The sequence below is a fragment of the Mesitornis unicolor genome, unplaced genomic scaffold, assembly GCF_000695765.1.
Source record: "Mesitornis unicolor isolate BGI_N332 unplaced genomic scaffold, ASM69576v1 scaffold2445, whole genome shotgun sequence".
Taxonomy (NCBI): Eukaryota; Metazoa; Chordata; class Aves; order Mesitornithiformes; family Mesitornithidae; genus Mesitornis; species Mesitornis unicolor.
This window is the reverse complement of record NW_010187329.1, coordinates 135,544-147,721: the sequence shown is the minus strand read 5'-3', so window position 1 is coordinate 147,721 and position 12,178 is coordinate 135,544. Positions and strand designations below refer to the sequence as shown.

Sequence of the window (12,178 nt, the reverse complement as noted above, 5' to 3'; positions counted from 1 at the left end):
GAAAAAAGAAAAAAGTCAATTTACCCTCAGGGTTGCTGTTCTGAACTCCAAAACATCTGAAACACACACGTCTCCCTCCTACCGTCCACCTGCAGAGGAAGCTCTTGAGAATTAAAAAACCCTAAACTGATGTAGTTTAGTTCCTCTCTTAGCCCAATTCCTCATGTCTTAGTTGTGCTTTATGCATGCTGGGGCAGGCCTGGAGAGCTCATGCCAAAGCTGCATTTATTCTGTCCCTTCCATGTCAAAACTACAAGGAGAAAGAAAGGCAGGAGGAATGCAAACGCAGGAGGAGAATGGTCCAGGCTTCAAGCTTTTCTGTTTTCTCTAGGGCATTCTGTGCAGCGAGGCTCTTGTCAGGGAAGTGCAGATGAAGAAGGGAGATGTCAAAGACAGGCTTTAGTCTTTTCCTTGTTCTACTGCAGCTCCCCTTTCATTTTTCTACCTGTTTTGTATGGCTTTTTACCGTACCTCTTTTTGTTTTCAAAGCACTCTATCTGTGCTTTTGATGACTCCTTACAGAATAAAATTTGAGAAGGTAGAAGTTCACCAGCAACACGGAAACCAGTGCTCATGACCATGCTTGAGCCACATTGACAGCTTCTCATATCTCTTCCCTTCTGCTCAATGACCAAGAACCTCCATTGCTCTTCCAGCCAAGCTGCTTTCTGATGCTGTGGTGGTGTCCTAAACAAACAGCCTTTGCATTTTGTTCCACAGCAGTGTGCTAGCAGGTTTCATGCAACTGACACTTGTGTTCCCAGCTGCCTCATTTCATTAAAAGGTTCTAAAATACCCAAAATATTTTTACTTTTCCCCTGTTGAAAGTGGTTACAGCAACCTCAAGAGTGTGATGCAATCGCAGGCTTGAGGGAGGGTAGCCCATGGTATTGCAAGTAGGAAGGGAGGTGTCTGTGAGTCAGTCTTTCTATGAATACTGTCCGTGCTGCAGGAAATCTTGAGAACATCTGCACCAGGAAATCCCATTTCTCCTCCCATGGTACCAATCATTTCAGCCACCTCACTTGGCACCGTTAGCTCATGTGCCCATGGTAGCCAGTTGGACGTGGTGTCTGAAGAGCTTTGGCACACCGAGTCTCTGGGTGATGGTTTCCTTCTAGGCTGGTTGCTGCCACCTCCAAAGGTGGTTGCTGCCATGGTGGAATCAGATTCCTAGCAGGAAAGACCTATGGATTTGAATTCTTTTATTTTAAAGACTCCTGGATTCTGTGATATTGCTTCTTTTGGGCAGAACCTACCTTGTACAGCCTGGTTTAACACTGGCTGCGTGCTGTCAAAATGGCTGTGGATAACCTGTGCTGACCTCAGTAAGGGGAAAGGAGGTTGAGGAATCAGGAATGAAGTTGAACCTAGGAAAAAGTGGTGGGATGAGGTGAGCAGAAGGTATTGTTTTAATTTATCTTTGTTTCTCTCTGTACAAATTATCTTAATTAGCAATAAATTAATTTTTCCCCAAATCAGGTGTGTTTTGCCTATGATGGCAAGTGAACTCCCTCTCTTTATCTTGACCCTCAAGCTTTTTCATCTTATTTTGTCCCCTTGTCCTGTTGAGGAGGGATTGTCAGAGAGCATCTGGCTGGGGTCTGGCAGGCATGTCGTCAGGGAAGCTCAAGTGCTTTGTGGTTGATTGCGCCTCAGTCTCAAACTCAGTGTCTCCATTTCACAGTCCTATGTCTGATCTAAATGCAAGGGCAAATCAGTTGTGCAGAACTGCCTTACACTCAGTTTTAATTGAGAAGATCCTCTGAAGTGATGAGAACATCCATCCTGTACTCATTTGATTAATGACTTTTTGGATGGTGATGTTTGCTTGTGCAGACCAGTTTGAAGGCACACTTTTAAATCTGTCTTGCTGATTTGCCTGTATACGTTAGCTCATTTTGGAAGAAAAGTTTATTTGTGAGTGGGGTGTGAACAGTTACCAGCTAAATCTATGTAGCCCTTCCTGTATAAAACTTTACAGGGGGCTTTTTGCTAACTGGCAAAGAACAAGAAGAATCGGTGAAGGCAGATGAAGCTAGAGATGTCTCCCCACTCTTCAACTTAGTTCATGAAAGAAGATTGGAAGTTGTAAATGTGATATTTTGTCAAAATCCTGCAGTTCTGGTGCTGGACCATCTTAAATCACAGTGCTAATGTCTTCTTCAGCTGAGCTTATGATCACACTTTAAACCCTGAGAAGCAGTACAGAGCTGTATGAAACAAATTACTGTTCCTCTAACAGCTTTCTATCCATCTCTGAGAAAAAAAACCTGAAACTTGATTGAGAAATTACTTACCTCAACATGTGGGTATTGTTAACTATTGTACTTTCTTGCCTTTTGCCACTAATAAATCATCTACTTGGAGATTATGCCTTACTCATAAGAATAGCCAGAATCTTTGATGGGAAAGGGTCTGTCTCTTCTCTAGGTGATCGCGTTTGAATGCTTTCGTTGTGCTGAAGCAGAACAGCCACTTGTACCAGTCAGGCTTATTTAGCAGAGGGAAAGGTTGTTGTTCCTACCGGGCAACGCAAATCACTGGGACTTCTTTGGACTCCATTTAAGAGAATAAGCAAACAAAGCTTGAATAAATAAGCGAAGTACAGCTTCTTTTGCATGCCTAGTGTCTTTTTTTGGTTTAATATCCAGTTGTTACTGCTGCTAGATAGGTTGGGCTCACAGATGGATGCAAATACGAATGCAGACAAAGTTCCCCTTAGGAGGGGGAGCACAAGAGAAAAGGAAGAAGGGCTGACAGCCTTCAAAATGACATCCTAAACTCTCCAGCAGCTGGCTTTTCTGTGCATGCTTTGCCAGTGAAAGCTGCTTTTTGGAGGCAGTGGTGTTTGGATGTGCTCGGTCTGGAGGCAGACAGCTTGTCTGCTCAGATGGAAAGGCAAGCACCATACTCCATTAAGCTTAATGATAAGAACCTGTTTGCTGTACTCTGATTTTATGAGTAGAAGCTTTATGGGATGGCCAGAGCCAGGCAAATCAAAGACATCTATCACAGGCAAAATGTTTGTTAGCCTCTAGTGGTACGTGACCGACTGACTTGATCAGCTTGATGCCCCACTGACCCTCTCGGCTGAATGTCCGGGTCTTCATTTACACAGAGGTCAACTGTCAGAGCCCTTCTCTGCAAATGTCAAGTTTATCCCCCTAAGTCTGTGGTGAGAAGCCTTAGCCGCTCTACCAACATACCCCCGAGCTAAGTAAACAGCATCGGCACTTGTATGCATTTTTATACCAGCCGGAGGGAAGATAAATGGCTTATTGTGCTCATACTGCAGGTCAGTGGGTCAAACACTGAGGAGCGTCTGTCTTGCAATCTATGCCTAAATTATAGGAAACATTTACACGTGTGCTTAAATCCAACCCCAAACACTAAAGAGCTTAAGAACGCTCTTGCACTGAGTGCATTCCTGAGTGTTTGCACCAATAGGAAAAATACCAAACGCTGCAAACATAATATCCGAACCGTGTTCATGTCTTGGGTTTGCTGTAGGAAGTTAGCTGAGCCTGTGTGATATTTCTAGCCAAATGAGAAGCGAGTAAGGAATATAGCTTATCTGGGGCCAAATCCTGCCTCCCATTAGTCAAAAGTCATTCTTCAGTGGTCTTGATTTTACTTCTTTGACCTTGTAGTGAATACAGTATTCATCCAAAGTTTATTATGGGGTATTTTAAACCTTTTTAAAGTAAACCCCTCCCTCACCTTTTTTGATATAGTCTAGTTAAAGCATTTGTACATAGAGAAATGGGTGGAATCAAATTCTGGCGTAAATTAAGTTCTTACTTCACCTCATTTTTGTAGGTTAGAATATATCTGAGCTGGAATGCAAAATCTGGAGAAAGTAGTAAGGTAGTTTCCGGTGCTATTTTTGTATTTCCTGAGGCTTGTGTCATTATGTGCTGCCTTATTACTATTCTCTTATATAAGATATGAAAATAACAGAGGGAAATTGCTTTTCCATTCTATTTCCTGAAGTCTAAAACACACCATTATTTCATCTTGCATTCAGATATCTCTGATATTTAAATGCTGAAGATCCATATTATCTGAATGCTTCATAGCGTATGTCCATGTTGCTGAGACTTTGGTTTATGTTTAGAGTTCTTTTGGTATATTTCTCTTCTTTGTTGCTCAGCAACCCTTTTCTCTTGCTCATTCTAGTTAGAAGTATTTTTATTTCTGCAACCGACTTGTGTATTTTTTGTTTTGTTGTGTTTTTTAATGTTCTTTCTTCCTGAATACTGAATCGTGCTCAGATTAGTCTGTGACAAAATGGTCTGGTGGTGAAGCCCATTGCAGTATGATAGGAACAAAGCTACTGTGGTTTTGCAAGTGTTTTAGCTACACTGTAATATGTGGTAACCAAGTAGCTCTTAAGAACTCTTTATTTTACTGAGTGTAGTAGCACCACCCCTTTGGGTTTGTTTTAGGTCAGTTTTTTGAAGGACAACTGTCTAACGTTAGTCACAATGTGTTCTTTCAACTATTACTTCGTCTTGGTATTGTTACTAATACACTGTGGATGTTTTCTTTGCATTTTGACAGGTGTACAACATGTTTCAACATCAAAGTCTTGGAATTAAAGTCAGCATTCGAGTGACTAAACTGGTCCTGCTCCGCAACCGTCCCGTGAGTTCTAACTCATTTTTACCCTGCAGCTATAATTGTACTGCAGTATTCTCACAGGCAGAGCGGGATCCCTGTTCTGGGGTGGTGGAGGATGAAGTGGGACGTATCTGGCCACATGAGCACAAATTGTGAGTAGTGACTGCCACATTTCACCAGCCAGTATTAAAGACAGGCAGTACAGGGAGCTGTGGGAGTGAAAGGAGCTACAGTCCTTTTATTTATCCTTCTTGGTAAATCTTTGTCCACTTATAGTTGTGAACCAGTCTCAGGACTTAACTGTTACAAAGATTAAAAAATTTATGGCTCTGGTATCAAATAGACTTCTAGACTTAGGAGACTTTTGAATGTAGTTCTTATGACTGCTGCCAGCTGATGTGGCTTGTTCTGTAGAGCAAATGACAGAAGTCAGTTTGGATTCCAAAGTCCCAAATTCATTTGCTCAGATGAAGCTGGTTTTGCACGTTTTTCATCAGAAGTCTAATGTTTTATGTAAAGACTGTGACTGATTTTTCTTCTTTTGTATCTCTTTTGTTTCCAAAAGGCGAAGTTGTCTATCGGGCATCATGGAGAGAGATCTTTGGAGAGCTTTTGTCAATGGCAAAATGAAGAATACGGTGGAGCAAAATACCTTGGTAACAACCAGGTTCCTGGCGCGAGAGATGACACCCCTCCTGTGGATGCTGCTGTTTTTGTAACCAGGTATAGTGAGGTCTGGTTTATCAGTTTACTTCAACCAGTAATGGCCTGTAGTCAATAGTGGGGGGTTGTCTGGTGTAGCAGTAATCCAAGAAAAAAATCTGTTGAGAAAGCAGCTGAGAACAAGTGCTCTGTGTCTAATTAGGTATGAATCAACCGAACAGTCTCAGAGGAGAGACAGTTGGTACCTGTGGAGCAGGCAGTGTGTGGGGAGGTGGTGAGGGAGTTATCTCCTAAAGAGAGTGAGAGATGAATACCATAAACTAAATTAATTTTCTCTCTCTTTGCCCTAGGAAATAACCACTTTAACACCCCTCCTCTATTACAGCTGAGATAGAGGAGGGGTGTCATTCTTAATTTGTATGCTCGAATACTGCTGCATTTATTTCAGACATGAAATAATCTGTGTATGAATGCTCGAGCAAAATTCCTGGCAGCCTGCAGCTCTGTACCTGTTGATGTATCAAACACATCAGGGTACAGATAAAGAAAGCAAAAAAGGTGTTGTCACTATTAACCTGTAGTCTATTTTCCTCTGACTACACTGCCTGAGCTCAACTTCACAGTATAATGCAAGTCCCATGTTCCTCACAATCACCATAAATTCTGAGTAGCAAATCCATGGTCTTTTAAGTTGATTACATGCTTTAAGATGTAAATGAAGAATGCATTGTTATAGAAATGATCTCTGAATAACTAAAGTGAGCATAAAAATATAGTGTAAGATGGATGCTGTACGTGCTAGAAAAACACCGCTTCCAACCCCCTTCTTTCCCTGTTTGAGACAGGAAATGTCTGCACTGCAGTTCAATATTACTCACTTCTTTCACCTTTTTTTCTCTGCCAACAATGTAAGTCGAGAGATGTATTTTTGCATAAACTACCATTCTGATTGTAATAGTCTCTTTTGTTAACAGTCACATTGCAAACTATCCATGCGATTTTGGTGAGTGTTCAGCAAAATAGCTGGTGAGCAGGGCATGGAGCCAGCAAAGTTCCTAAGAATGCACCTTCACAGACATGTGTGCAATTCCCCCAAATCCTTCTCTCTCCTCTGTATTCAGTGGAGTCCAACCAAGCACTTAAGCAGATACTTAACATTTTAGACAGGGTGAATAGTTCCTTTGAAGTCAATGGGCTGCACATCCTGGTTATAGTTCAGCATGTGCTTCATTGGATCAGGGCCTAAATAAATAACTAACATTTTTGTTAAACTCATCTGGGCATCCAGTTGTCCCGCATGACAAGCGAGGCATACAGAATATCTTCTGATGTGCTCTAAGCACAGGGCGGAGGGAATGAGCAGAGCATTTCATCTGTGCAGTCTCTCTGCAGCTTATAAAATTGAATGCATAATGTCAGGCTAAATGAGTTGGACTCTGGCATCTGAGGAAGAACTGTAGAAAGAATTTGTAGGAAAAATTGTTCAATAGATTTCCAGAGAAGTACAGGTTTGGTTGGGTTAGAAACTAGATTCAGATTTTGTGGGAAAGTTCAGGTCAGGGAGCACATGGCTGTGCATAAAAGCAGCATTTTCCCTGTTTGACAGGCCAGCAGTGTGTACTTGTACTCTTTCTCCTTTTTCTTGCTGTCTCTTGTCATCTTTAACCCATCCTGCTTCTGCTGCAGAGAGGGTGGTGCATTGCTTGGAAGACTTCTGGCCCAGCAGCCTGACTCCTGCGTCAGGGAAATGAGGTTTTCAACTCTTGGCTTTGGAAGTGTGTGTGTGTGTGTCCCTGGACCCTCCCCAGACTGTACAGATGGACCAGTGGTAGAGGATATGGAAGCAACAGCATGTCCAGCACAAGCAATTGCGCCAGAAAAAGCAGAAGCTGAATTTTCAGCAGCTGCAGCTGCTTTAGGACTAGAAACAAATTCTTTGGGGTCAACCTCTGAAGAAATCCCTCTGGTTCTAATCTGGCTCTGTTCATTTGAAACACCAAGGCATGCTCGCCTTTTGAAACTTCGCCTCTAACTGATGGTCCCCATATACTCATTTGTATGCAAAAGTAGATGACCTAGGTGGCGAATATCCCTCCTGTGGGATTTTAGTAGTATCCACCTGATTGGAATTCCAGGTAAGAGGCATACTATGCCTGTGAAGTAAGGTGTACCATTACCCAGTTCAGTAAATCAATGGGACAGTGGGAATAATCTGTTACAGCCCCGAAGGTCTGAGTATAGTATTGTGGTCTCTGTAATCATCAGACTTTTCTTGTTCAAATTCTGGTTTTGAACTTGCAGAAATTCAGACCTGTTGGTAATGTTCTTCATATTTTAATGGGCAGCTGACCAGAATAACTCCTGTCTGCAAAATCTGTATTTTAGCGATCTTAGAAACGTGTTTCATTTGAAACACGTTCCCTCTCTTGATCTTCTGTCTTTTGCATTCCCTGGAAAATCTTCAGACATTCTGATGTTCTCCGCACCTCCTGGCTATAGGTGTTTGGGCACTTAGACTATAGGTGATTGCTGGCAGAGAGAAGAATGGCACAACACTGATAGGAACAGAATTCTGAGCTGTCATTAAGGAAAGACTTGGTTTTTTTCCCCAACATTCTGATGTAGTTTTTCCATTTGCAACCTGCTCCTCCTTCCCCATTTTTCCAGGCCTTTGCCTTGCCATTAAATAGGCAAATGAAGGAATTCAATGTTCATCAAGGAAACTGGACATATAGCGTTACTAAATGTATATACGGATGTGCGAAGCTTTTTCAGACAAGTTTTTGACTCTGTCAGTTTCCTCTGTCCTTTGGCTTTATGGCCCTGCAGAGTTAGACTGGTCAGAAGATGTCATTTGAAGGATGAAGTGGCCATTAAATAGAATTCTTCTTATTCATGTTGCACAGTTCAACTGCTGTCCTTTCTCACAGGAAGGACTTGAATTGCAGAATTTAGCTTAGCACAGTTAGGTATTTTTTTCCAGTTTGTGTGAGCCAGATGGAAGAGTGACTGTAGAAGGAGTTCTGAGCTCTTCTTTTCTGGCTATTTTTATTGAAGAAAACAACTGACTTCTTGTAATTTTTTTAGAATTGCTTAAGTCTGCTAATGGAGACACTGCACAGTACCACAAGTGATAATGACCGAGAATTTCACAGGTCCCTAGAAGATGAGAACACATCCTGCTTGATTCAGTTGGTGGCTAAAAGTGAAGAGTAAATTTGCTTCGCAGCTACAGCATATGATTTCAATATATTATCCAAGACTCTGTGTGATAAGTTCAGATCTTGGACTTGAACTGCAGCTCCTGGAGTAAGACTTTTATTCCAATATATCTCTATAAAAGATTCTGTCTATGATAACAGACCTCTGCAATGAATATTAAGATATCTTTTTTATATCCTTGGAAGATCACTATAGTATCATTCATGTCAAGCTCTCACTTCAAAAATATAGATGTAGTCAAGCTCAAAAGTGCTCCAGAGAGAGAACTATCATTGAAACCTTCTTGAAAGCAGATCAGTTTCAGTGCCATGATGGGGCCACCCTACCTCACAGATGTGAGGAATCCACAGGTGAGACAGATCTTTCTTAATGCCTTTTCACCCTTTGGCTTCCCTTTGATTGCCAGGGAAGGCCTGTAGGAGCTTCGGTGTATAAGTTTTGTGATGGGGTGGCTGCTCGCTTTTGGAAGAAGACTGAGACCCACCAAGTTCATTTGTGACTGAAGGTTTGGATGTGTTTTTATGTTTGGTCACAGAGTTTTGGGGTAAAATGTTTACAATAGGTCTGGATGATTTAAAGCCTAGAATTTTGGTACAAGGTCTTTGAACAGAAGGATGGCATCTCTTGGACTTGTGTTTGTGGCAGCTTAAAGGATGAGCTGAGGAGGTTTCATACTTGCAGGCCAACATGCTGTGACTTGGGCAGCTATGTTCAGTTCTTGCTGACCTGTTTCAAGTCAGTCCCTGACCAGACAGCATCACAGCACTGTCTTTACAGGCAAGGATTGTCCTACCTCTGTAGGAGACTCTGCAAGTTGTGCTGGATCATTTATGAGACCCCTCTTTTTTGTGGTAATTTCTCTAGGGAGCTGCCTGAAAGTGCCAGACACCTTTCAGTGTAGAACACAGAGTGCAAGGAGCAAAATTGTTGTGCTTTATTTACAAAGCTGGCCAGCCCTTGAAGAGAGATGCTTTTTCTAGCAATGGCCTCCTGCCATCTACTAATAGTTCGGCTATCTGTTGTCACAGGAAAAGCATCTGTTTGATTTACCAGTTTATATAACATAATAAGTCCTTAAATAAACCTCCGTCAAGTTGGCTCTGGGAATTCAAGCAGGCGTGCTTGTGCCAGCTCCGTCAGGAGACTGTCATTACTCTTCTTTGGCAAGGCTGGAATGCCAAGGTGTCGAGACACAGCAAGGCTGCAGTGAAAAATGAAAGCTGGGGCCAGTGTGTGGTCATAGCTTCTGATTTTGTTTTGTTCCTATCTGATTTTTGAACACTCTGATGGTTGTTTTGGTTTTTCTGCACTGAAGCATGGTTAGTTTTCAATGGGTGTTTAACAGGAGCTGGTAATAGCTGTTGTTTCTCTCCTTCCAGGCCCTTGACAACTTGATTTGTGACTTTCAAAGGAGTTTAGTGTGAAGGGTATGGGTTCATCAGCCAGAGTCATGGGCCTTAAATACCTTTTCCTCTAACCCCTGATTTTATATTTTTCTTGAAAAAAGTATTTTAATCCTTCTCTAAGTATTTTATTTTTGTAAGTATTTCTTTCTCTAAGTATTGTCTTTCTCTAAGTTTTTTTTAATCTTCCCCCTGCCAAACTCTTAAACTCAAAATCCCACTGAGGACTCAGGCATTTCAAATGGCACACTTCAAGTGTACTAATGTGATTCTCTCACTAGCCTCCCACAGGGTGAGGAAAGCCATAATGATAGCGATTATGGTTCCTCGGCTTCCCTTGGGTTAAGGAACTTCTGAAATGTTTTAGCACGTGTGATGCTTTTTTCCAGCTCCTCTTCATAGCGGATAGCACTGCAAAGCAGGTCTGGTGAAGATAGCTCCTAAGGTTTATGTCTGAGTGCTTACGGAAATGTATTCAAACCATTAATTTAGTTATAAAATACTTTTCCTCCCGCATTTGTTTTCCTGTCACAAGGAATCTCATTTACAGCATCTTCTCACATGAAGTGTCATCACTGAGATGGTGAGCTTCAGGGCTTTTTATTCTGTTTAATGCAGCTCTCTGGATCCCTGGTTGATTTGTGGGTGCCAGTGGCATATGCAGTATCCCTTTCTGCCTTGATGAGATGTGGGGGAGTAGCAGAGACCAAATGAAGCCTCTTGAACCTCTTTGTGTTGGATTCAAATAACAAAATAGCAAATCTGACCGTAATAAGTTGAGCTGAAGCCAATTCACCTAGCTGTTACCTGGCAAACCCTGAAATTCCCTCTCTTCTTCCTTGTCAACTTTTGTCTTTCTCTGTTTAGTCCTGCTTCTTTCTCATCCTTTTCTATTCCAGTGGAAGACACAAAAAAACTGAGGAGCTGAGCATTTCTGGGTATACACAATCAGATCTGTGTCTCCAGGCAGTGTCCCCACATATCTCTTCCTCCCACTTTTGATGATTCTGCTGCATCACAGGGTGTCTCCTCCTTTTTGTTACAGATCTTTTGTGAAAATAAGAGGTTATGTTTTAATCCATTTGCTTAAGAAATTGCACGTCACAGAGTGAGGCAGTAGTCTTTTACATGCTAAATCTTAAGTCTATTAAATTGGGCTTTAGTATATGGAGCTGATTCACGTAATTGCTTGTAATCTTGCAGTAGCAATCAGTGCTGCTATCTGTGTTGTCATCGTGCAGACTGCACAGCAGTTTTAAACAAACCCCAAACCTCAACACCCATGATATGTGAGTCATGCATCACTGCTTTTTCCTTGCCTGAAGTCTGGAGGCACAGGGTATATTTCACTTCTGTTCTGTTTTTCTTTCTAGGACAGATTTCTGCGTACACAAAGACGAGCCTTGTGACACTGTGGGTAAGTGAAAGAAGTGGGGAGAGTATTTTGATAGCCCACCCTCTGCTAAGAGGAGCTTTCTGGGCAGTGTTTGATTATTTGGTTTGTTGTGATGTTGTTTTTGCTATTCTGTATACCTCTGTGATGCAAATATGGATTAGTTGAGCAGGGTATGAACTATACATAAGCCATAAAATATTAACCCCTTCTAAACAATCAAGGTCTCTGAGTTCAGGGAGTAATCTTCAATTTTTCTGCTTTTTTGGAGCAGATGTAGAATTAGATAATTAGAGATTAGAAACTGTCTTTTGGTGTTTCTGTGTAATGCTCCTTTCAGCGCTCTCACACCTAAAACAAGAATTTGCCAACTAATGCGTGTATTTCCCATTGTAAGAACCTGTGTAACACTCCCAGATCAAACTGGCACTCAGACACCAGAGAAGAATGCCTCGTTGTAGGAAAGCCAAGTTAAATCTTCTTTTTTGCCTTCTACTCCTCCTACTTCCTAACTGCCTTTAATCTTATCCAAACCCTGGATACACAGGGTCCTTACATCCTACACATTAAATTCTTTATTGATTTATTTATTTAACTTAGGTAGCAGTAACCTTCACTGTATCTGTTCTCCTGGTATTTTCTTTCAATCACCACAGTAGCAGCAGTGTTTGGAGGCATAGCTCAGCATCCTCTCTGTGATGACTGAATGATTTTTCTAGACTTGCCTCAAAGTCAAACAGCCCCTTATCCTACATTCTATGTAATCTTGGAGTGCATCTTGATTTTCAGCTGATCTTACACTCCAGTGTTCAGTGAGATGCTCTCAGACTGGGGATTGCTGTGCTGACAACAGTGGGTGATGAGGATCACG

General features: G+C 41.7%; 1 protein-coding gene across 1 annotated transcript in view; it reads left to right on the top strand.

Moving 5' to 3' along the window:
- ADAMTS17 (ADAM metallopeptidase with thrombospondin type 1 motif, 17) overlaps positions 1-12,178 on the top strand; it is a 158,806-nt gene that overhangs the window by 18,969 nt on the left and 127,659 nt on the right. The window contains exons 3-5 of the mRNA XM_010185394.1: positions 4,567-4,650; positions 5,192-5,349; positions 11,288-11,331. Coding sequence (XP_010183696.1) covers positions 4,567-4,650; positions 5,192-5,349; positions 11,288-11,331 — 286 coding nt within the window. The remainder of the gene's footprint in view (positions 1-4,566; positions 4,651-5,191; positions 5,350-11,287; positions 11,332-12,178) is intronic.